Genomic DNA, 25,426 nt, shown 5'->3' on the forward strand with positions numbered 1-25,426 from the left:
TGTTGCTAATTCGCTTCTTTTCCATTCATTTTACTTTAATTGACTTGCTGATTAAAACCCAGACCCCTCAGTTTTCTTTCCCCAATCCCCCCAATAATTTGCAGTCTTAACAATACTGAGGGTGGCACTGTGGTGCAGTAGGTAGTGCTGCTGCCTGGCAGTAAGGAGACCAGGGTTTGCATTGTCCGGTCTTCTCTGGGTGGTGTGTGTGAGGTCTCCCACAGTCCAGAGACGTGCAGGTCAGGTGGATTGGCGATCCTAAGCTGGCCTGTGGGTGTTTACCCTGCCATGGACTGGCACCCTACCCGGGGTTTGTTCCTCCCTTATGCCCTTTATGGCTGACTGACTGTAATGATACAAAATGAGCCAACACACCCCCAGCTTACGCGCGCCCACCATACGATATCTGAACGTGGAGGAGGAGGAGGGCGAAGGTCTCAGTAATGCTGATCTGCTCAGATCACAAAAACATTTTGACAGAGGGGGGTGCTGCCATCTACTGTACCAGGGGGGATTACCACAGCTGTGCCCCATTGTCTCCCAATGTACTGGCCTCCCAGCCGGTTAGCAGTCTCTACTCCATGCCCACTGGGATGCCAACACACTATTCATCTTCTGCCAACCTCTTGAGGAGAACATCTGGGTTTCCTTTCCATTCCTTTTGGCCACACATCCTGCCAGGGTGCCGTCCATCACAGGGTATATTTTGGGCGTGCTGTTTTCCCCGTTTATGCCACTTGTGTTTTTTATTTGTTGTTGAGTCCACGCTCTTGTAGTTTTTGCGCCCCAGTGGCTGACCCGCTAGGCCACCTTGCCCAGGTCTGGACTTTGCAGACCACTGTTCTGTTGACGTCTGTTTAGGCCCCACCCCCTGACGGTTGATTGGTCTGAGCGCTCCGCTGACTTCACTTCTCGTCTTTCTTTTTGTTTTTTGGGGGGTTCACCAGTCAAGGAGTCGGCCCTGAAGATTATCAAGAGCTTCTTCAGGACTCACCAGAAGTGCGACAGCGAGGATGACTGGAGTTACCTGCAGGGCAAAGACTGACGCTGTGGTACGGCGGAGGGGCTGGGAATGTTCTGGAAGGTACCGAGTCCTCCATCGCAACACCTGCTGCCCCTTTTTAATCCTCGGTGGAAGCTGCTTTTAGGGTTGAGAACGTCGTGGAGGAGAGGAGTGAATTGGACCTGGTGGGACGATCGCCTGCCCAGTGGGCACAACTCAACTCTATCCCTTCAAAATTATTATTTTTTTTTTCGTGGCCAGTATGGATGCTGGCGCAAGTGACAGAGACGGAGAGAGGAGTGTGCACTTTGTGTCCAGAACGGGGGGACGTTTAAAACAATAAACAGAAACACTTCGCCGAATGCATGGCTGGAGAGCGCGCCACTTGGCTGTAAAATGTAGGATGACAGTTTTATTCGAAAGCCCACCTCGGGTCGGTGGCACCCCACTAAATGTAGGTGCACGTGTCTTTGTGATCAGGCTGACGCTGTCGAAACACTCCTGGCTGAAGATCTACGGGCCGACGTACGGTTTAGGGTTCAGGGTTCGTTTTCTCCGCTCGAATAGGTGCAAAGTAAATTCATAGACAGCCCACTTTTGCGTTTTAGCGGATTGCCGGAGTTGCGAATGCGAGTTCATAACTCTTTGTGGGTCATCGTAAAGAATGGGTAACGCCGTTCCTGTCTGAAGACCCTCAGCTTGGTACAAATCGATAAACCGTTTCAAGTCTCCTACTCTTTGCCGTCAGTTGTTTTTCCCCAAAAGCCCACTTTAGTATTCATCAGCTGTGGTGCACCGCCAAGCGAGAGTACGGGACTCGGTGGGACCCTCGTAATGGATGTCGAAAGAGTCTCATCGTGGAGTCGTTCCCGGCCTACAGGACCCCCTTCGTGGCGTCAAGAGTTCGTTTTCATCGAAAGCCCACTTATGTGTTTGGTGGACTGCCGTGTCTGATCATCGTAATGGACGTTCTGGAGACGCGGGGACCGAAATCGTTGAGTTGTTGCTGGCCGAAGATCTTCAGGACTCGTTTCCGTGTAGTTTTTTCCGTTTTATTGGCTGTCCTTCAGAAGGATGCGAGTTTTTCCAACACCGTGTTTGTATTCAGCAGATTGCTGTTGCACGATTGAATGTTGAATGCGTCAACGTGTTTCGTTTTTGTCCCGTGTTTGAACATTTGGTGTCTGGCTGTGGATCTGCAGGCCACATTTGATTTAAGGATATCAAACTACTAACGAGGCTCCATTTTATGACACTTTATAATTATTCCAATTTATGTTTCGGCATTGATGTTCGTTTGGGAAAACTGGTGTCGCAGTTGGCCATCTTGTAGGCGGCAGCCGCAGCAAAGGAGACGTTCTACATGCCAGGGTGAGATGACGTTCAGGCCAATAACGTGTACAAATATCCCATTTAATGTGAATTGTTGGAATCTCGATGCATGGCGCCAAAAAAAAAAGATGAGTTGTTTACCTTCGACTCCCAATTTTCTGCTTCTTCTCGATGGACGTTTGCCTCATCCCGAGTGACGCTGACATTTCACGTTTTGTGTGAGCTCAACTGGCCGACTCGGACACATGATGTCACGCGGGCCTCCTCGTCTGTGGTACTGGGACATGCTGGGCGCAGCTGGTGGTCTTCGGTCCGCCTGCGGTGGGCCGCATCGACAAAACTTAAGGTCTACTGGTAAAGAGAAGAACTTGAATTGTTAGCTGATTGAGTAGTCGTTGCAGCTCATCTGAGAAGATCGGTTAGGAGCGAAATCCCTGCATGATTAGGCACTTTCAGAACACTTGATTGTGTTTATTTATTTTTCCCCCCCAATTGTTTTCTTGGTTATGAGAAGTGACATTTGTGACCTCCTGGCATTGGACCACCGCCTTAGCCGAGTCTGCGTATCTCGAGTTTGTATTCCGCAGTGACTTGACTGGACTCTTATGGATTTTCTTGTTTGTATTTTTCACAAACGTTGCAATTTAAGAACAGCAAGTTGAGAGTGAAAGTTAAGTCCATCAGCGCTGTCGTCACCTTGGTGGTCCGCACTACAACTCACTTAAGGTGAGAAACCTCTACACTGTGACCGGAGATGCCTTATCGGCCATATTGGCAGAATTCTCTGCAAACGCTAATGTAACAGAAAGAAGCAATAAAAAGCTATTGATGAACCCCAGTTATGTGTGTTGTGCTTATTGAGGTCGAGAAGAGCCTGGGGCGGCCCCCTGCCTTCGAGTTTGTACTTGAAATGCTGCCAGCTCACCGCGTCCAGCGTTCGTAACACAGGTGTGCGTGCAGGAGACAGAAGCTTCATATATAGCGCCTTTCATATCGGTGTGAATATTACAAAAGGCGTCGTTCTTGTATTTAGGCCTAGGATCTCCTAACTATTATATAGCGCCTTTTCTATCTGGGTATCGCTAGTGCTTTTCATTTCTAATATGGCGACTTTCCTGTCTGGCACTCAGAGCCATGAACAGCCATCTTATGTTGTGGTATTTTGATCTGTGGACGTCACATTTAGTGGCTGTCTGTGATACAGCACTCTTGTCTGGTAACTGTCCTATCTTTGTCCTCTTTACATATTTATATGTCTGCGTGTTTATATTGTGACTTTTTTAGAAATTATTTTTTTTGTGGTTTCTTTTCCATCCATCTCTCTCTAGTGCTTCTCCTAACTATTTATTATACAGCACCATTAATATCTAATCTGTACTGTGCCAGTGGGTGGGCCGAGGACCTGGCAGCTTGTCACTCAGCTTCTCTTTTCTCCTTTTTGGGTGTCCCCTCTCTGAGAGTCTTTGTCATTAAAGTCGCACGTTTTTGTACCTTTTGCCTTCCGTGTGGTTGTGCAGGTAGAAGGGGCCGCCTTGAAGGCCCCATCAGGCTGTCTAATGTAGTATCCTCTTATATAGTGCCTTTCATATCTATCTGCCTGCCTATCATCATATTGTACCTTTTGTCATCTATCTAATGTACTGTATGTATGTAAAGCTGCAGTGTCATTCTTCATGTTGTCTGATTTCATGTCTTACCTGTTATTTAGTACACTAATATTCAGACTTTTCTTTTCCTATCTGACAGAGTGCTGTTTAGAACTGTCTAATGTAATGTCTTCTCTCATATCGCCCTTTGTATTATTCAGTGCCTCTACTCATACAGCCTAATACGTTGTGCCTTTCACATTTCTTGCAGCACCTTATCAAATACGGTATATGGTGCCTTTTGTCACATTTTCTAATCTGTTTATCTATTTATTATGTGGTGCCCTTAATATCGGGGGTCTCTCTCTCTCAGTGATATGTGGTGCCCAGGTAATATATTGCTTTATTATATAGTGCCTTTCATATCTGTCCTGTCATTACCCCCCACTACCTGTATATAATATAGTGCCTTCCATATATGACTGTTTTGGAAAGCCCCAATTACTCCCACCTTTTAAGGGGGTCCATCCCCACTTCACCTTGTGCCCATGTCCTGATGTGTCCATTCTCTAAGGTGACTTTCTCCTGTCCTCATTCAGTCCATTGTGTCTGCGGCTTACTGATATCCTCGGTGGTCCGCCTGTTCTTTTGGAAGGAACACCGGCCAGTCATAGGGCGTGAAGTTTAATTATTGTATACAGAAAATTGAAATATTCCATGGCATGAATTCTGTCCTTTGTTCTTAAAGTAAGACTAAAAGTACATAAAGAAATAAAAACAAAAAAACGAGAGCCACTTGTAGTGCCAGCAGTGTGGCAGATATCTGTGCCCCTTCTAATGGCTACCTGGCCTGTTCTGGTCCCACCAAGCTGGTTGCTGTCAGTTCCTTCTTCCACCTTCTCCACAGTTGTGTAATGTAATTTGTCTCAGTCACTCGACCAGCGTCAACCTTGTACCCAACGCTGCTGAGGTAGGTTACAATCTGGTCACGTTACTGACTAAAAATTTGTATTTTATTTTATTATTTTTTTAAAGCAAACTCGACTTCTAAAGTGCGCCGCTTACAGCAGCAGTAAGTGTTTTAAATGTCTGTTTCACTTCCAAAAAACAAAACGTGATCTTCTGTATCTTTTTTGCTGTTTAACTTCATGCTGACGGGTGGAAGGACAAGGCAGGTCTTTTATTTTCAGTTAGAAACTAAATATCTGACTGGCACAGCTGCGTGTGCCCACTGCCCACTAGTACTTTCTGGAGCCAAGCGTGTTGGAGTCCGAATGATGGCTGGAGAAAGGCGGCGTCACTTGGGTATGGATGTGGAGGTACTGGGGTATCAAGTTCAACAGGAGATAAGCTGAGACTCACATAGGAGCTTGAAAAGCAGCACTTCATGTCAGACTTGCCTCTCTGGACTCGGACATCTTGAGCAGGGTGGTCTCTCTCTCTCTCTCTCTCTCTCTCTCTCTCTCTCTCTCTCTCTCTCTCTCTCTCTCTCTCTCTCCCAGCAGAAGCCAGAGGCTGGAGTTGATAGCACTGGACAAGAGAGCCAACCTAATGCAAGTTACAGAGGAAAAAAAGACCATCTTCTACATGAATCTGCACTGAACACGTCACAATACTGGACTTGGCAATTGGAAGAGTGCCCTCTACTGGGAGACTTGAGTACTTGTGGGAAATGATGAAGAGCTCAGGCTAAGCTTGATGCCCACTCCAAATCCAATCAATGAATTGTCTCTCGTCATTTGTGGTAGCCATGGTTGGTCCACAACAAACACCACATTCAAGCACATGGCTTCTTACAAGTGTAGATGGCACCAGAGGACAGTGATGGACTTTCTAGCTGTTTTAGCCTCGATGTTCAACACTCTGGAAATGAGAGGGGCTGAGCTGGCTCAAAACAGAGGTGTTGCCCAACAAAAGTTTGTTGCCACACTCGGAGAGGACATGGACAATGAGTCTGAATGTACAGCATTCAAGTTGGTAGTCTGTACCCGTCATAACGGCAACCCTGTGAAGGGATTCCAGGCAGTGCTAGCAGGAGGGTGTCCAGATTTGACAGAGCAGGACCAGCATGCCAAAATGAAGCCCTTTTTGGGGGGGGGTTTGTCGTTTGGTGAGGACATCACCCAGGCTGATCTTGGGTTTGGGGTGTTGTAGGGCAGCCAGCCACTGACCTCAAGTGAGGATATTCTTGAGAAGTAAGAAGTGTCACTTTGAGGAGCTCCTAAACCTGCTAATGTGACCTTTTTAAGTGGCGCTTCGCAGGGGGACCGGTTGGCATTGTGTCCACTTCTTTGGCTGAGATGTAAGGCCGCAGGTATGTCTGGGTGAGATGAGCTGAACCTCGGATCTGTGAACACCAGCAGCTACTGCAGCCCCTCGGAGCCTGGGCAGGTGGCCCCGGTAGGTCCAGACTTTGTTTCTTTTTGTTCCTTCAGTGCAGTCCTGGTTTTCTAAAGACTGTTGAGCAGCAATGCGGCCACAGGCGGTGGGTTTAGTTTTAGAAAACAATTCAATTGTTGCAGATTTCTAGGATCACTTGCTTTACCCATGGCTTTCACTTTTGGACTGAGTGTGGTTTACATTTATTTCCTTACTGAACTAATCTTGTGAAAAGAACATCATGCAGCAGCAGTGCTTTAAAAAACATTAGTAATGATTTACATTTTATATTATTATGTAGTAAAATACAGTTTTGGTTTAATATATAATATACATTCTTTTACCCGTTTCAGGTTTAGAAAAGGAATAAAATAATTTAGTGTTCATCTTAAGCATAATTAACATCAATTCAGTATCAGCAGTTTACTTATTTGTATGATAAGATTTTATAACGAGGGTCTTTAGGAATCTTTACTGAATAAGTTGATGGAGAAAGAGCTGAATACAGCAGGAGTGTTTGAAAAGTTAACAACACGAGCCGAGTGTGGCCAGAGAATCCTCACTGTCACTGAACAAGTTAAACGTCTGGGGGTCTCATTGTGAGAGGAGGATTAAGGCAGCTGTGGTCTGTCTGAATACTTTTTAAACACTCCTGCTCGATTTCAGCAAGTGATTCTTTAATACATTGAGAACATGGCTGCTGACTCCTGGGCACCTGGTAGGTTATGCGCAGTAGGAGATGGCATGGGCTTCATGTAGGGGAGCCCCCTGGGCACGTTTCTCGCACTGCTTACAGTGGGTGCTCTGCTCTCTCTTGATGGCGGCATTCCCATCTCAGAGCCGGAAAGACTACTGGAAGTGCTGACAGCGTTCTCCATAATGAGTGCAATCACATGGCACAGCTCTTTTGCCTACAAGATTAAAAAAAAAAAAAGTATTATGCAAACCGAATGTTGAATTTTAGACCCTTAACACTAAAAGTAATTTACTAAACACGTCATAAAAATGAATTTAAGGAGTCCCTCCACTAAAGAAATTTGTCAAGAGGCTTTATTATCATACCAACCATGCAGAGTATTGCAGCTACATGTTTATTATAAGATGTTACTAGGGGGCTTTGCCCACTGCCAGCGGCTGCCTCTCTGAAGCCCCTCTTAAACGGTGATACACTGAGAAACAAATGCATTTTTTTTTTTTTTTTAAACTCCTCTTTGCTCGAGCAGTTGCTGCCCTCATGCATTTTCTGCAATTTGCTCGCCTACCCTTCCAAAGCCAGCGGTAGACACCGTTGTAAACAGGGGGCTAAGTGCACCCCATGGAGACACAGTCGCTCCTCCAAAACCCCCCTTAAATGGTGACACATTGGGAAACAAGTAACAGGTGTTTTTTTTCTTTTCTTTTCTTTCACCTCCTCTTTGCTCGAGAAGCTGTTGGCCTTCTGCTGCGGCCGCCGTGCCGCGTGATCTTCCTCTCGTGTGGAGCTGCAAACGTTTAAAAGCCTGAATATTCGATCTCTTTTCGCTCTTCTGTTATTTAGTAATTTCAGACAGTTTGCGCTAATGCAATCTATACTGTCATTTTTTAGAGACTTTCGAATTTTCCTACTTCCCTTATCTGTAACCTGCTCTGCATGTGCATCACGGGATTGCATGTGACGGTGGTAAGTATGACGTGACTTGTCCATCACGTGGGACGTGACTGTCTCTTTGTCTCTCTTCAAAAGATCACATCGTGTGGCAAGTTTGTTTTGTATAACAGAGAGATTGTTTCTCTATATACTGTAGGCACCTTCAGTCCTTATTCCATTTCAGAGCCAGTGCAGCACACAACCCTTACCTGGGGTGATTCAGACTCGTTTTGTAAATTAGTTTGCTCGCTCAACCTGCTGTCGGATGAAGTTGTTCCATTAAGCAAGGTTTTTAAAAAAAAAATAAAAAAATTCTTTGACTTTCTTTTTATCATATAAGCTGTCAATTTCCTAATCTTCCTCCTCTCGTCACTGCTTTATAACATTCAGCTTCTAGTTTGGTACAACAGATCCACACTTAACTCTCTCTACTGTTATTTCCTAAACACTTTCGTTTGAATAGAAAGTCGTGGTTTTGACATATTAAGAATATTTGTTGAAAGAGACCGTTGATAAAATAATCCATCAACAATATGATGAAAAGATCATGTGTGTGCATCCTGTTCCTCCTCCGTGCAATCCGATTAGTCAGTTTGGCTTTGGTGACGCACACGAGGAGGAGTAACGGTAGAGGAGGCTGGCTGACCGTCGTCTTCAAAGACAAATTGAAAGGCAGCTCGAGAATAATGACAGGGACTGAGAAGTAACACGCTCAAGAGAGGGAGCAACCAGTCGAGAGACATTCAGTTGTGCAAAGATATACTGTAGAGGAAAAGCGCTGAAGGTACATGTGAGGAAAAAGACAGCAAATGTTTTTAAATGTATTCTGTTACAGGAAGTTTGGCTGGTACTGTATGATCATGAACTCTGTCCTCTTGAGTGATAGTCTGAACCTTTAAAGTCGGCTCCAGTTCAGTCACTTTTCTGACAAAACAAAATTCGTTTTTCACACTTGGAGAAGACTCCGTCGGCTATCAGCTTGCTCTTTCAAATGTAGAGTTGTGGCCAAACGTTTTGAGAATGACAAGTATTGGTTTTCACAAAGTTTGCTGCTTCAGTGTCTTTAGAACTTTTTGGTACTAAAACATCCGCAGAGAGCAACTTCTCCCATCCATCTAAGAACAGTTTGGTGGCCATAAGGCAAAAGTGAGAACAAAGTGGCTCAGGGAACAAAACATCAAAATTTGTGGTCCATGGCCAGGAAACTCCCCATTGAGAACTTGTGGTCAATCCTCAAGAGGTTGGTGGACAAACAAAAACCCACCAATTCTGACAAACTCCAAGCATTGATTTTGCAAGAATGGGCTGCCATCAGTCAGAATTTGGCCCAGAAATTGAGTGACAGCCTGTCGGGCCAAATTGCAGAGGTCTTGAAAAACAAAGAAGGGCCAACACTTCAAATATGGACTCTGCACATAAACTGAATATCATAGTCAATAAAAGCCTTTGAAAGTTATGAAATGCTTGTAATTCTACTTCAGTCTACCAGAGAAACATCTGACAAAAAGATCTAAAAACACTGAAGCAGTAAACTTTGTGAAAACCAACACTTGAGTCATTCTCCAAACTTTTGGCCATGAGTGTAGTTCAAACACCTGAACTACAGTCAGGTGCTAACTACTGCACGGCTCTCTGGGTTGCAGTTATTTATAATCTAATACACTTGCTGGAGGACATGTCCAAATTTTATCAAACAGACTACTGATGGAGCGTGGGCAGTGATTGTGTGTGACGGCTGTAGACATACCTGCTTGACACTGAAGACGATCAGTTCAGGAGCACTAGGCGTCCCATATGTGACCTTCACTTCATGAAGCTTGTCTCCCTTCTTTGCTTTCTCGGACCTTATTGAAAGCACATTCTGCAGTGGTATTCTAAGCAGTGCTTCCTATGGACACAAAAGTAGGACAGTGCAAGAGTGCAGGTTGTTTAGAGGGGTAGAGCAGTTATTCAGGTTTAATGCTTTGCATAGCAAAATAGTAAAAGGTTTTGTCAAGAACGGCCATTCAACCCAGAGGTTTATCAATTCATATACACTAAACACTTGTAAAATATGAAGTCTAAGATTAGTCTACCATATTACATGCAAATTTATTGCACATATGTATGGACACCCTAAGAAGAATTCTAATGCTTAATCCGCTGCCCTCTGTGCCCTTGTGCTGTAGTTCAAGCTGGCATCTCACCTTAACAGCTGCCTTCACAGCTGAAAACATTCTTTCCTATTGTAGCCATTCTCAGGAACGTCTCTATTGCCAAATTATCCAGATGTGGACTCCCAAGTGTGCTTTAGCTTCCAGCTTAAAAGCTTCTATTTACATTGCAGCACTAAAATGTAATTCATGATTTATTTTTTCTCTTTCATGCTGTTGCCTGTTTTTTTTCTTACTCGATATTTTACTTTAAGAAAGCAGAACTACAGATGGACCAGCATGTGCCAAAGAATGACATCGGACAGCCAAAAAACAAAAGGTAATGATCTCTTTTAAGAAAGGAAATAATTTTGCCCTTAATCCTTTACATTTTTGTATAAAATTAGATATGATGGCGTGCCACCTTTTTTGGCCCTGTCAGTAGCAGTTTCTTCAAGTATCATTTTATTTGTATCACATTTCATCTGGTTTTAACTTTCTCAGATGTGAAATTAAGGACCTGCATTATCAGTCACAGTTTATCCATTGTTCCTTTTTTTGGCATAAACTGATAATGTCATCCAGCTGTAAAATAAACCCTTTCAGTCTCAAAAATCCGTTGTACACATTTTTCAATACGTTAAATTCCCTCCACAAAATTCAGCAACTGCTCCATCAGAATGTGTGCAATAACATCACCTAAGATAACGTAATGTTCTCAACTAATTCAGGTTGGTGGGGCACCACAGCATTTCCAGGCAGGTGAACAGGGTGCCAGTCCATCACACGATCTGCCCATATGCTGGCACACACTCACACAGGACCAAAACCTGAGCACATGGCGGAAAGCCTACACAGACATGTGGAGAACACTCGCCTCACAGGTAACAACACTGGGTCAAGGAGCTGGCAGGGCTACACACGGCTTTGCTGTGCTACATATCACCTAACTTGCAGATTTAAACAAAAAAACGTTTTGGTGCAGTGAGTGATGAGGATGCTTACTTATGAAGATAGGATTACCTGTGTCTGTCCGTCTACTACAAAGAGATTGACTTGATTGACAGCAACGAGGCAGGGAACGTCAATTTTCTGAGGGCTCACTTTGTGCACCCGGAACACGTTACACCCAAAGAGTGGCAATGAGCTGACTTTGGCTAGGAGAGCAAAGAAATAGTTTGTTAGAGTGGCACACAATGATAAATATTTAAACTATTAATATGATTATTCATACGAACAAAGTATATGCAGTAATTAGCAGCTACTGCCAGGCACCTTGTCACTAAAACGTACAGCAGCACTGAAGGAAGCAAAAATTTGGACAGAATAGATTAAAAAAAGAGACAGTAACTGTGGTATCTAACATGCTTTTTATGAGGCAACCACTTAGACACGGCTTTTTTTTTTTTTCTTTCATCCTGGTTCTAGTTCTTCCAGCATTTATCATTTTGAAAATCAGTCATCAACAATAAAGTCTGTGTACCCTAATTATGATTTTTGAAATGACAAAATCTGTCACAAAAAAAGATTACTATATATACTTTGTTTTTAAAATATTCTTGCCACTGGAAGCAACTTTTACATTTATTTAGCTTCATATCTCAGGACAGCAATTGGATTATTTCTCATACTGCAGCTCTTGAGCATCACATGACTCGCTCAAGGATATACAGTAAGTGACTCAGAATGGGAAATGAACTTGTGGCTTTGTTTTATGTTGGATGCACTTCTATGTGACCTCACCCTAATACACGCTAGTCCCGGAAGAAAGAAAAAAAAATCCAGATTATATAATCTTCTCCAAATGTTTATTGTTGCTTATCTGACATTATTTAAAATGGTAAAGCATACATTTATAAACAGTGATTACTTTTTAACAAATGTCTCTAACACTCCAGATGGCTGCTCCCTTAAATCTGCCTGTAAGTGTGTGCTTTGTCAACATCTATGAGAGCTGCTCAAGATGAAGAGCCACTGACATGTTTGAATATTAACGTAAGGCAAGCTGTTACATCAGATCTGTAAGTCTGTCTTTTTTTTTCCTGCTCCAACACTTCTGTAATATTAACTTGCTTTATTAAACCTTGAACATCACATTTTGTATATCATAATGATCATGTCATTGGCTGTTGTAACAACCCACTTTTATTTAAGGACTTTCACAGGAAATGGTAGTTTCAGCTGGTTTAAAAGTACTGTACAGTCTACAGCACTTGTTTCCCCGATTTTAAAAATGTGAACCTTTACTGGCTAAATGGCTTGCTCAAGGTCAAAAAAAGCAAGTTGCTGGTCAGCAGCCATGTGACATTTTGAGGGGTGAGTTTGCGCCATTTTTTTGAGACTCTGTAATTTGATACAATTCAAAATCATTAAGGGGTAAGTACACCAGGAAAATTGGCATGCTTTTTTTAAAGACTGCCTTCAGTATGGAAACCTGGGGGTTGGTAGCAGAATTGGCACTCCAACCACCATAAAAATCCTCCCACCCCACTGTTCCATTCCATCTGAACTAGAGTGATGATGAGGTGTCTGTCACCCGTTGTATAGCTGCACTCGGGTCCTAATCTGGGATCCTCAGGTGGTTTGTCATGTGGTGGGTGCAGCAATGCGCTGTGTCAGTGCCTGCTCCTAACCTCTCCTCTCTCTGCAGTATGTGGCTGTCTGTGACAAGAGTTGGCATTGCAAATGTGTGCCCCCACTTTAGGAAATCTCCAGTAGTTCCTTTGACACCAGCTATCCTTGGTCTGCCAGAGGATGTCTATTGAGAAGTTTTTTGCCCATGGGTTATAAAAGCAAAAGGATATCCAAGTCCAATTTGAAATTCCCTGACTGGCATGTGCTGTAGAATTCAAAACAGCAGACATTTTGAGTAGGATTTCAAAAATGCAAACATAAATCTTCATGATTTCCCAGTAATTAATTCCTGAATTACTTCTGCCCTGGATAAAATAATCTATCTATTATCTATGAAATATGGTGTAGGCTCTTGGCAACAGGGCAGGTTAATTTAAGGTTGTTATAATTGCTTTTGATCATACTGTATTCATCAACACCCGAAAATGACGATCTGGCTAGTAATTTGATAATAAAAATATCAAGTTTAGATGGACTTGCTTTTCTGATTATCACTTACAGTGCCAGAAAAAATGCAAAGACTTGAATTTATTTTTCTGACCATTGTTTTCTCCAGTAATTTCTGTATTTTAAGTATCTGGTCATTTTAAGTATTAATTTTATTTTATTTTTTAAACTCGGACCACAAAATTTGTGCAGCTTGCTTTTATTAGGAAAATAAAAGGAGTCACTTCCACATAGCAGTGAGTGTCACCTAGAAATGAGATTAGATAAATGATATCATGTTAAAAATCATAGGTTTAATATACAGTACTTACTCAGAAAATGTATTTTGGCATCCGTGAAACTGAGACTGCGCATGGAACTGAGCTGTTTGCGCACAGAACTCAATACATGTTGTATGTTGATGCTTCCAATCAGGGAAGGAGGAATGTACTTCTTTATCTCCTGCCTATAAAGAAAGAAAACAAACAAGTATTTGAGAAGGTTAACAACTTCTAATAAATACACAGTAGTAGACTTTTTCACGCTCTACAGTAATTCATGCTGTATTTTCATTGTTTTCCCTATACACTATTGTATAATAATCCAATAAGCAATTTAAGTTTTTTGGGGGGCGAGGGGGGCTGTGCTTTTTTGGTGTAATGGCTCGAAAGGATAGAAACACACCATTAATGTGGCAGCTGTCCAATATGGCAAATGTATATGTAGCCACCAAAGGCAGATTCCAGATCCTATTGCATCTTTGGACTATGACCAAAAACTGGAATCGTATTGGTAACTCATGGAGAGATTGTTGAAGGTCCATATGAAAAGGGACCCCAGTCCAGAATCACACTAGTACACATGCACTATATTAGAACATTAAAAATGTCTGGGCCATTCATCCCAACGTATATCCTGTACCTGCACACCAGGATGGCAGCACAGTGTATGGACAAACCTGTATGTCTATGCATTTATACAAATATGATTTCTCTTTTTCTGGGGAGGACTTCTGTGATGATCCAGTGAAGATCCACAATCTAGCCTACCGCCCCAGAGTTATCCTTCACCAGGGGGGCAGATTATTCCTAATTTTCAGCAAGCAACCCACACAACCTACCAGTGTTACGGAAACCACTTTAATGTGAAGCAGTGATCTCATCACAGTAAATCCCCAAAGATAAACTTGAAAATGAATGAACAAATAACATTTCCTTTTATCGTAGGTCTTAAAAATAACCTTGGCTGATATTTAGGTAGCTATAGATTTATAAAATCCTTATCAGTAGTAACTTAAATTCCCTTTTTTGCTTTCACAGCACAATACTAAAATAATTAACCATAGTTTTGCAATTTTCTTGCTTATGTGTGGGTATTTGCAATGTTTCTGTACTCTCACAATGTATTAACTATTGAATGTGTCTCACTCTTACCCAAAATGTGTCTGAAATATTTTTCAACCATTTAGCTTTAGACTGAATCAAACAGTGCTATATATTTGGTAGAACTGTCTATACCGTTTCTTTTTTTCTCCATTTATAAACTTACGTTGAGGGTTCTGAATTGGAGCCATTGGCGCAATGCTGTAGGGCTGCCAGTATTGCAGCTTCTTGCTCATATGAGTCACTGGTGTTCAAAAGTAGCTTTCCTTCCAGGTAGTCACTCAGGACCTAAAGCAATTAAAACCAACAACACTACAGGTAATTGTTACACCTAGAATAATACATGATCAGCCATAGGTTTTTAAAGGATTATTTCTATGGGCATCTCATAAAATATTTGTCACTGAAACAGGAATTTTAAAATTTTGTTCTAGATGCTTATTTATAAAATGACAAAACAACTGAATGCTAAATCTAATTAAAAAAAATATACACGTCATCTAACTTTTAGTGTCTGCTAATTCTGAATATTTACATTAATTAATTATTGTTTACAATCTTAATACGTTAACCTCTATGGAACTGCGCTAACAACTTCAAGTAAGCACCAATTCCAGACAGGACTGAAGACCATCACAGACTACACTCACTGTTAACAATCACACACACACACACTCTGAGGCCGTTTCTAATTAACCAAACAAGTACATTTTGGTAATCTGTGAAGAGGTCCACGTCTTCCATGTAACTTCACCTATACAAGACTCAAACTGAACCCAGGTTGGTCAGAGTCTCCTCGGATTAAAACCGTGTAAATTGTTTTTGCAAATGCAAATTACTGTTTGTGACTACGTTTTTATCAGAGTATAAACTGCTTGGGTGTTTAAAATAAAGTGAAATATATAACTATTTTTAAATCAGAAATAGTTTATTGATGTTTTTAGTTGCCATAAGTCTTTCAGCAGTGTAATTAACATTATGCCTGAATTGAATTTATATTACTTTAAGTAATCTCTTTGGTGTCCTAATGCATTTTTACAAGATTAATTTGACTGAGGATCTTCAAAATGTTTCTGATGTCCCTATTAACAGTTGTGTAGAGAATTCTAGCACATTATAGAGTACAAAGATGTTATGTTTGTAAAGATATATAGTATACTGTACCTGTCTATAATGAACTTCCAAGTAAAGATCATTGTCAAAGTGTAGAGGTTCTTTCCAGATGACACGCTGAAACCATAATGTGACTGCACTGTCATCTACTATGAAATCCATTAGATATTCATCTGGTCTAATGGGTCGCACAATCTGTCCTGTTGGAGAGTATAATATTAGGTAGATAAATTAGTTTGTTTTTTTTACCCATTAAGTTGCCTTAAAGGGCAAGCATAATCTTCTTTGTATGTTGGTTATGAAATGTTTTGCTTGTCCATGACTGGGATGACTTTTTTTTTTTTTCCACCCCTCTCTTTAAAAAGTGCGATTTAGTTGCAGCTGTAAATTTTCTGTCTTGTTTTTTTTGGTAGCTCAGTACTATTTGAAGTTGACAATATCTGGGCTTAGTGAGGGTGACAAAGGCCAAAACAGATATGCAATGAAGGTAAGGCATTGGGATATGGTGTTGTGCTATGAAGCTATTATAAGAAAGCATGCTAGGAAAATGTGACACAGTGTGAAGGTGCATAGATGCTGATATATTTAGACTTGGACTCTGGTGAGAAATGACACACACTTGTAAGTGTCAGTCATTTGGGGAATGCAAAAAAAAAAAACAAACATACTGTAGCTAGATACATAAAATTAAACAGAGGTACTCTTGTATTCATAACCAACAGGATGCTGGTTTTACTGTTTGAATTGACCCTCCCCAAAAGCACAATCATTGGGAGGGGTATGAGTAATTTATTACAAAAAAATAAAACATTCATGTCTTCACAATCTGCATCCATCCCCACAAAGCAGGTCCTCCAACTTGCAGGGAAAACTTGGGTGTTGGTGGCAGGATTGGCACTCCAGCCACGGTAAAAAATAACCTCAGACTGTTCCAGTGTGCTGCTGAGGTGTTGCCCACTGCACTTGGGTCCCAATTCAGGTACTTCATCATGTGGTGGGTGTAGCAGTGCGTTATCACCACATGCTCCCAATCATCAGTGTTCGTTTTCATACCACATTTTTGTAATACATCTTTGTTCCTTCATAGCAAATCATCATGTAAAGTACATATTCATTTTGGTCCTAATCAAAATGTGTTTACATAGATTGTTGTAGACACAAAACACAAATGAAATGCATGTGTTCCAGATAACGATGTAGTATTTATAAAAGGGGTCATTTTTGCTTGGCTTCTCACTCTATCCAACTCTAAGCAACTGACACGCAGGTAAACAGACTTGAGCTGAGAAAACTGTGCGGCATTGGGGGGGGCTGGGGTTATGATAGCAGGCTGTTTGCTGCTTATCGACAAATTTACAAGACAAAAGACGCTGATGGAGAGGTGCAAAGGGATTTAAAGTGGGACCTATTTACGAGGCTTTTTTTGCAGGCTTTGGTAATTTTAGTGTTAAGCAACCTGAATGCCCTACCATGGACAAAGCAACTCATTCTTACCATTACTAATTATGTTTAGTATTTTTTCTTTTTCTAAAAAGGCATTTCCACTTTGCAGATGTGGACACCAAAGATGACTGGCCAAAATAACGAACATATACTAACTACTGTTACGATTAATATTCATTATTTGCCAATAGTCACCAAGTGGCTCATCCTTTTAGAAGCACCAAATGACCCACTTTATATAAAATATCTGAAAAAATATCTGAATACTTGCCTTGTTTATAGTTGGCACAGATGCAAAATTCTTTAATCTCAGAGGGCTGAATCACTCCCATCTGTCTACAGAGTTCTGTCAACATCTCATTTGCAACCTACACATAAGAAAACAAAGATAGCAATTTCAAGAAGCTACATTATTCATTTTCTGTTGTTGGTAGTTTAACTGTTCAACATACAGTAGCCAAAGCAGCATAGAAGGGCAGGGTACAACATTGTGTTCTAACGTCACTTGGCCTGAATGCTTGCCCTTACTGCCCAAAAGAAACAGCTTGTGAAGTACTTACGCTGAACATGCGAGTCTTGTGGGTATGCTCTACTTTGCCAGGAAGATAAATAGTGATACCTCTTGAAGTTTCCCCATTCTGCGAAGGAAGAAAAAAGTAGCTTCCAAGTAAATAGCTCTAACACATTTTATTGGCTTTTCTTTTTTATATTTTGATTATCTGACCTTTACATTCATTCTAACCCAAACATTCTGTGATGTTATCGCTCATTACACTTTCCTGAGAGGCTAAATTTTGTAGTTGGTCTAGAAAAATGCATTAGAATTACCTTCAGAAACACAGCTTTTTTAAGTTAAATCAAAAGGTACAGAAGAATTTGTATTACTTTCTTAGGTGCCAAATATACGTTTCACACACACTTTCCTGCAACTTAAGGGCCACTTACCAAAAAAGCTTCAATTTCTAGCGGAGTGGGCAGATGTCTCCGTCCACCATAAATCTGTGATTGTTGTAGGTTGTCTTCACACATGGAGGCAATTGCTAAACAAATGGTAACAATCGAATATTATTGTTGGTTTTTGACTTGGCTGTGCTTGAGAAAATAAAAGTGGATAACATTTTCAATATACAGTAGAGTCTCGCTTATCCGACATAAACGGGCCAGCCGAACGTCGGATAAGTGAAAATGTTGGATAATGGCAGGTGTTACGGAAAAACCTATTAAACGTCAAACTATGTTATAATTTTACACATTACGAACCAAATAATCATGTTTTACAACAAAATACATTAACTGAAAAAATGAACTTAGTTACAGAATTGTCTGACATTAAATACAGTATGTACTGTACTTTAAATCATCACAGGACTGAACTTTTTAAGACATTTTTGATCGAAGTCTGCTTTCCTGACGAGTGCCGTTTCTTTGCTGTGAAGACTTGCCATCTTTTTAGCATCATTATGTCGATTCCTGTAGCAGCTTCTTGTTGCTTAATGTAATTAATTGCAGTTTCTAGCCTTAACTCCGTGACTAATATAGTCAACATCCGTACGAGCGTATACGGTTTACTACAGCATTGTGACTGCGTGTGTCTGTGTTTGTGCTGTGACATGCGAGTCCCCGTCTGGCACCCGAAAACTCGAAGCTGAGTCTCAGTACTTTTAGCAACACCAGCTTTATTAAGCTTGAAACAGACACAGCAGTCAGGCAGGGTCGGGGGGAAAGTAATACTGAGCCCTGCGCATTTATAATGTCCCTTGTTCCTTGTATCACCCATCAACGGCAGGCGCTTATAGCATGTCCGCGATCTTTTCGGATTGGCTTTTACATCGAACTGCTACAGCGCTGGGAGACTGCGATTGCTTTGGGACGCTCTTCCGCGTGTCGTCCAGTTGGGTGTAATCCCACAAGAGTTTAGAAACTCGCTCACACCAGCCATGATTATTTTCAAAGGTAAAGTGCAGGTTAATTTGCTTTATGTATTTTTACTTTACAATTTGTATTAATCATTTTTATATGAATAGTTTTGGCTTGTGGAACGAATCATCTGAGTTTCCATTATTTCTTATGGGGAAATTCGCATTGATATACTGTACAAGTGCTTTGGACTGCAAGCACATTTCCAGAACGAATTATGCTCGCAAACCGAGGTTCCACTGTAATTAGCTGTGGCAGAGTCGGGAGCAACAAAAAATAGACTACACTCACGCTCGCAACTTGCAGTTCTTGTTGCCGATTGATGCGTATTTTTTTTTTTTTTTTTGCGGTGGGACGTTAGATAATACAAAAGGTTGTATAAGCGAGACTCTACTGTACTTAATAAGTGTAGAGAAAACTGAATTTAACCGGGATGTCATTAAATACAGATACAGGTTCAAGTTTAAAAAGCCACCAAAGTAAAATATGTCACTTGTTACTTTTACTATGGAGGATTTTCTGGCAGGTATTGACATCCTGTGTAATAATATAATTTGGGAGAGCCAGAGATTTGTTTTGCTCCAATAAATGGTATGATATGAGGAAGTGGGCAATGTGCTTAATTTTGTCCTTGATGGTACTTAAATTAGCTAAGCAGCAGTCTTAAACCAAAAGCTGAAGAACAGTAAAAGTGGAAATAGAGTGTGTACCACCTTCAGTCTCGGCTTCAGGTATGGAGTCCAGGTATCCCTGTTCCAGGTAAGGTTTTGTTTTTCATGTGAGACATTATGAGCGCTAGTGATTTGTTTAATGTTTAAAAGCTGGCTACAAAAACAAACTGAAGCCAAGTAAGGCTAAATGAGCTGGTTATTTACTCTGTGTTTCATATCGGACTTTTTAAGGCTAGCCCTTTTGAAGGGTGTTCTCCATGTAGAATGTTCACCTTTTGAAAATCTTAGTTATTGCTAGATTGTGAGGAGCAGGTTTTATATGTGGAACTGAAGGTGGGGTTGAAAGGCTGATCAGTGAGTTCATTAAACTTTACTACTTGGACACAAATCCAGATCCATTTTCATGTTATTTTGACAGGTCTTACCAAGTTAAAACGTTTCATATGTGATCAACAGTAATATGCATAATTGCCATGGCTGCTCTGTAAATGTAACATTTTGACTTTAATATACCCTGTAACTGCATTGATGATTTCTGTGTCATTTAACCATTTGTAGTGTGCACTGAGCTAACATCTAAATAAATAGTAACATTTCTATGTTACTTAATGTGGGAAACTTAAGTGCTCTTAGGCTTACCTTGCAAACCCTGATCATGTGAAACATCCCGTAGATACTGGGTAACATATGGCCACAAATTTTCTGAACATGCAAAAATTCCTGTAATGAAATACAGGAGTCTCCAACCTTGGCTGCAGCTCTGTCTGGCAATAAACATACAAGTGCAAGGTAGAATTAGATCGGTGTTTTGGAAGTTCACTCATTAATTATTTTAATAGGTTATACACTTGCCTTACTGAACATCACCTTGCCTGAACTGGACTGTTAGATTTTTTTTTGCCAGATATTACATTAATCATTTATTAAATTAATGTAACAAAATGGTTATCACAGACATTAGTTATCTCCAGTCAGCCTTTTAAAGCAGTCTTTGGTAGCATCTGCAGCACTAGACAAATACTGACATTCCATTCTTTGCAATGTAACCTTTTTTCAGACCATACGTAAGCTTCCTTTTTGGGTAAATAATCTGAAGAGTAAATGAATGTGTGTATTTTTTAATAGTGCCCATCTATTTGACCCAAGCTGTCTACAAACCAGAGGGCTATTTGTTACCTTTTCAGTAAATACATTTGCTATAGCTGCTAACACTTTTGTTTTCCCAGTTCTGGTTCTTTCAAATGTGTGAGACTGTTCCAAATAATTTGTGCAGTTTATGTTCTGCACATATGGCACATGATAGGGAACTACATGTATAATAGCTCTGAAGCGCTTTCCATCATTATTTCCCCTTACAATTTTAATTGTAATGGTATCATCATACTTTGAATACTGCAAAACATGAAAATGATGTTGTATTGAGAAAGAGCATCCAAAAGCCACAAAATAGACACCGTAATGTTCTAAAAATTAAAAACATTTTTATTTTCTGCCTCTAAAAGCTTTAAATGCTACAGCATACGTATTACTGTATAAAGTTAGTCCACTGTCTATATATTACATTAATGCTTACTGCTGCGGGTTTGATGTCACTTGCTTGATCAGCTGGCAGTAGATTTCATCCCTGAGGCTCTCTTTCTCTTTGCCAAGCTATGAGATAAAAAGTGATAACATCACTTAATGGAAAACTAACAAAAACAATTTGACTAGGATATGAAGGTGCCAGACCTCAATGTGTGAAACATTCTTAAACTTTGACGTATTTAATACCCAGAGTGCATTTTATCAGCCCATCATAAGACAAAAAGATGTAAAAGATACATAAAAGCAGGGAAATAATGTACATTTTGTATGAAATATTTGACATTTTTAACAAAACTTAAGCAAGGACCTGCAGGACACACTGGGTTTCATCTTAAAGGGGAATGGCAGCAGGGCAGTACCCTGGACTAACTGTAACTTGCTGCCATGTAAGCCAGTGGCAGTAATATGGGTAACCTATGCAACCATGGTAAAGGGGAGGAAAGCACCTGGCCACAGTCTGCTGAAGAAGTAACATCACCACAGCCCATGACACACAACAAGACCAAACTCCTCCAGCCCGCCATCCATGAGGGATCCCAAATCGGCCACAAAGACTGGTTACTGTTGGACATCTGTTTGGCACAGGCTGTACCCCATATCTATCTATCTTATGGAAAAATGCATTAACATATTAAAATATTAAATACATAAAAATATGAATATATTTAAAATATTCATATTACAAATTGTTTTACATCTAATTTATAGCTAAAGCACTATTACCATAGCCTCTTGGATTAGCCTCTCTACCATTGAGAAGCCAACCCTGAAAACACATCTAAAAAAAAAAAACAACACTATCCCTCAGATGTGACCAGTGGGTCCTTTCAGAGGAGAACCTGCTGCTTTTATTTCCCTTGGTGATGGAACTGCAAGGCACTGACACTGGCCAGCAGCACCATTTTTGATCACCAGATATTTGACACTGTCTCTATATTTTAATGCATGCATGAAACTAACCTGAAGAATGCTATACACACAGTCCATCATTGTCTGATGCTTCACTGTTGGTTGGTCACCCATGAAACGCATCACATCTGTGGAGTAGGCAATAGTAATTGCAGAGACTTGACAATATATTTTAGGTGTTGCATTGCTGCTGCTTTGATCATTATTTTATATAGTTCTTTTACAGTAAGTTAATTAGCTTTTCTCAATTGCTTAAACACAATCCATCTGTATTCTCAAAATACCACTAACTCATAGTCTCTGGTTGCTTACATACCAGATGCAATTGTAAACCATATTTGTGCAAACCTGTAAAGAGAAATATCATATTGTTTATGTAAATGATGTTCCAGGAATTGTGTTTAAGGTGAGGTGAGAAAAACTGTAATTACCCCAAAGTCCTTTATGTGTACAACCGAGTAAAACTTAACTGAGATTTACCCACTCCCATGTGTTTTTACTGAGAATGATTTGCTCGTGATATATGAATAATTACTGGGCCCCTTTATTGTGAATATTATCCAAAAGGATTTTACATGCAAGGACCAATTCATACAGTTTAGAATGCTGGCCATTTGAGTGACCTGGTAATGACTGATTATTCTGTATTTTCTGTACTATATTCTATTATGAACATTTTTCCAGAATCCTCTTGTTGTTTAGAAAAGAAAATCATTAAGTTGCCTCTTACTCTCAGAATCTATTTTATACAAAGCATCTTTCACTGTGAACACCAACCCAAACAAGCACTTCACACTCCAAGAGACATTCATTTAAGCTGGAGTGCAGAGGACCTCACTGGCATACTCATGGTCTCGTAGCACACATTATCCTGCAGTACTCATATTTTACACCATGGTTAGCCCATTACCCACTACTGCTAGTTTGAATCTGCATTTACAACACACTTTATATAGCTCAAGGAAAAAATATTGTACCACCTCTAATACTCACTCATGAAATTTTGAGCAGCAAGCTCATTCAGTTCTCCATCCAAGTACAAAATAAGTGACTCTTGAATAGGAACCTACAGCAAAGACATGACAGCTAAGTTGGGACAATGAGTGTAGCAAAATTACTTTTTTTTTCTTCTTCTAACAAATGGTCATAAAAATTGGTTAGGGAAAGTGGGAAGTTAGGAAAGAATGTATGATAAGTAGCAGGGCAAGGGACGATTCAAAAGGAACTAAAGAAATGACTTACCATACGCAGTAAACAGTCTGCTGCGCAGTTTAAACTCCTTCCAGTGTGAAGAGTAAAAGGAGGGGTCAACCTAGACTAATGCACTGTAGTCTGCCTTTTTTTATAAACTCTACCTTTATATTTTTATAATATTTATATTTTTGTGAACTAATACTTCATCTAACTAACAACTTCTTCTAAAAGGTTTTGCTACTTTCAAGTGGGTTTCTGTATTAGACCAGCCTCCTCCCATGCTAAATAAATATAGAATATATAGGGACATCCAGGTAGACTCTATTATGATGGAGTGTGGGGTGATGACCTTATTCCCCAACAATGTCTGCTACACGTTAATGATTTGATATAAATATTCCTTTAAATTCATATTGTCAAATAATGCACTGAACACACTATTTAAAAAGATAGTTTTATAAAGATAGTTTAACAAACAATCACAGTGAGGCATTTCATACAAGTCACACAAAATGATAATTTTGAAATTGTAAATAAAGAGGACAGTGAAGCTTCTGTTCTTGGGCCATTACACCTACCTTACTATGCTGGACCATTTCAGCCGAGCTGTGGCCCTCTGCACTCATACCTTTCCATCCTAACCTAAATTTAAAAAAGGTAAATATGAAGATGAAAAATGGTTAGCTTATTTATTGTTACTCACAAATGAGCCAACTGCGTACTTTTTTTCTGATGTGTAAAAATAACAATAAATAACGTTTGGAAGATAGCACACCTTGGAACTTGGCCTTTGATGCAAATATTCTGCCTTTTAACATTAATAACTGATTTTTGTTAGGATATTAAAATATCAAATATTGGAAATGGTATGCATGGAAAGATACCTGTGAAACTATTCTTAATCTAGTGAACTAAGCAAGAGCTTGCGTTATTGAAAGTTGTTACTAAGAGATGAACACAGAGTATAAATCAAAAGAAATAGTTTTAATACATATTCTAGCCATTGTTTTATTTTTTATGAATCAATTATTTGTTTTAAATCTACTAAATCTGTTTAAATTTGGTGATTCAATCATATTATGCAGAAACCGTTTTTCAGCTTTATATAATACAAAGATGTTTTTAAATCTTCTGAGCTTTTAGTAATATATGGAGGATTTGAATGGCCTGTTAATGGAAGTGTCAGATTTTTGTGTTTTTTTTATTAATTTTATTGTTCAATTTGTTGTGTGTCCTTGTTATACATAACCTAAAATTTACTGTTTAGACTGTGTAGTATTATTTACATGGGTGAAGACCAAACGTTGTAAGAAAGCTAGGTACATACTTGGTTGCTACTTCTCTGAAGTATTTCATTGCAAACTCAGTCATGCTAAACACACTGGTCTCAGTTACAGATTCGTCTGGGTTTTTGAATGCCGTATCCTCCCCTACATCCTGAAACAACAAATATAATTTGTCACTTCCTTAAATATTGCTTTTTCATTAGTTATGTTTAAGCAACAAAATGATCTTCAGCAATATTACCTTTGTAATTCATCACTGCAAGATGGAAACTCTGATTTATGAGTATTCAGATATACAAGGACTATATCAGCATTTTCAGTAACATGTTTAGACACTATTTTGACCAGCTTTATACACATTATATTGGATTTAAGATCCTGAACCAGTAACAGATCCAGCTTTCTTTGTACTTTATCAATATTATGAAATGTAAGCATTTTTCATGTTGTTGCTATCAGAGGTCTTACCAATACAACATAAAAAGTCAATAAATAAGCATGTGTGTATATGTAGTTTCCCCAGAATGTACTGTAGATGGCACTTTTTACTCATTGTTACGATGTAACAGAGAGAGAGAAAGAAGCTGTACTTTTCATTGGTTCAGGCCAGAGAGGTGCTATCAAATTAACTTAAGTGTCGTCAAGTGTTTTAATAGATAAGAAACGTGTGTGCGTCTAATTAACTATTAATGTGTTTGTTATAAAAAAAGGTTTCTGTTAAAACAGATACATTATACCTCCGATTACACCTCTAGAAGACCCCTAATTGCCACACTAACATCTACAGGACTTTCCAGCTGCCAGTGTG

At 40.0% G+C, this 25,426-nt stretch overlaps 2 protein-coding genes across 7 annotated transcripts in view; one reads left to right on the forward strand and one right to left on the reverse strand.

Moving 5' to 3' along the window:
- recql5 (RecQ helicase-like 5) overlaps positions 1-3,173 on the forward strand; it is a 90,226-nt gene extending 87,053 nt beyond the window's left edge. For 4 of the 6 annotated variants that reach the window (XM_039739481.1, XM_039739477.1, XM_039739478.1 and 1 more), the window contains one exon: positions 948-3,173. In XM_039739481.1, the coding sequence (XP_039595415.1) occupies positions 948-1,045 (98 nt within the window). In that variant the 3' untranslated portion in view covers positions 1,046-3,173. The remainder of the gene's footprint in view (positions 1-947) is intronic. The other 2 variants (XM_039739479.1, XM_039739480.1) reach the window with 1 other exon arrangement.
- A 3,535-nt stretch (positions 3,174-6,708) lies between these two features.
- The window catches only part of myo15b (myosin XVB), a 61,154-nt gene continuing 42,436 nt past the window's right edge, over positions 6,709-25,426 (reverse strand). The window contains exons 30-44 of the mRNA XM_039740350.1: positions 24,660-24,769; positions 23,911-23,974; positions 23,132-23,204; positions 22,190-22,266; positions 21,219-21,295; positions 20,285-20,409; positions 18,003-18,097; positions 17,618-17,695; positions 17,329-17,425; positions 15,666-15,814; positions 14,668-14,789; positions 13,452-13,585; positions 11,083-11,216; positions 9,675-9,815; positions 6,709-7,211 (exon numbers count right to left, since the gene is read on the reverse strand). Coding sequence (XP_039596284.1) covers positions 6,978-7,211; positions 9,675-9,815; positions 11,083-11,216; positions 13,452-13,585; positions 14,668-14,789; positions 15,666-15,814; positions 17,329-17,425; positions 17,618-17,695; positions 18,003-18,097; positions 20,285-20,409; positions 21,219-21,295; positions 22,190-22,266; positions 23,132-23,204; positions 23,911-23,974; positions 24,660-24,769 — 1,710 coding nt within the window. The 3' untranslated portion in view covers positions 6,709-6,977. The remainder of the gene's footprint in view (positions 7,212-9,674; positions 9,816-11,082; positions 11,217-13,451; positions 13,586-14,667; positions 14,790-15,665; positions 15,815-17,328; positions 17,426-17,617; positions 17,696-18,002; positions 18,098-20,284; positions 20,410-21,218; positions 21,296-22,189; positions 22,267-23,131; positions 23,205-23,910; positions 23,975-24,659; positions 24,770-25,426) is intronic.

The sequence above is a fragment of the Polypterus senegalus genome, chromosome 17, assembly GCF_016835505.1.
Source record: "Polypterus senegalus isolate Bchr_013 chromosome 17, ASM1683550v1, whole genome shotgun sequence".
Classification (NCBI taxonomy): Eukaryota; Metazoa; Chordata; class Cladistia; order Polypteriformes; family Polypteridae; genus Polypterus; species Polypterus senegalus.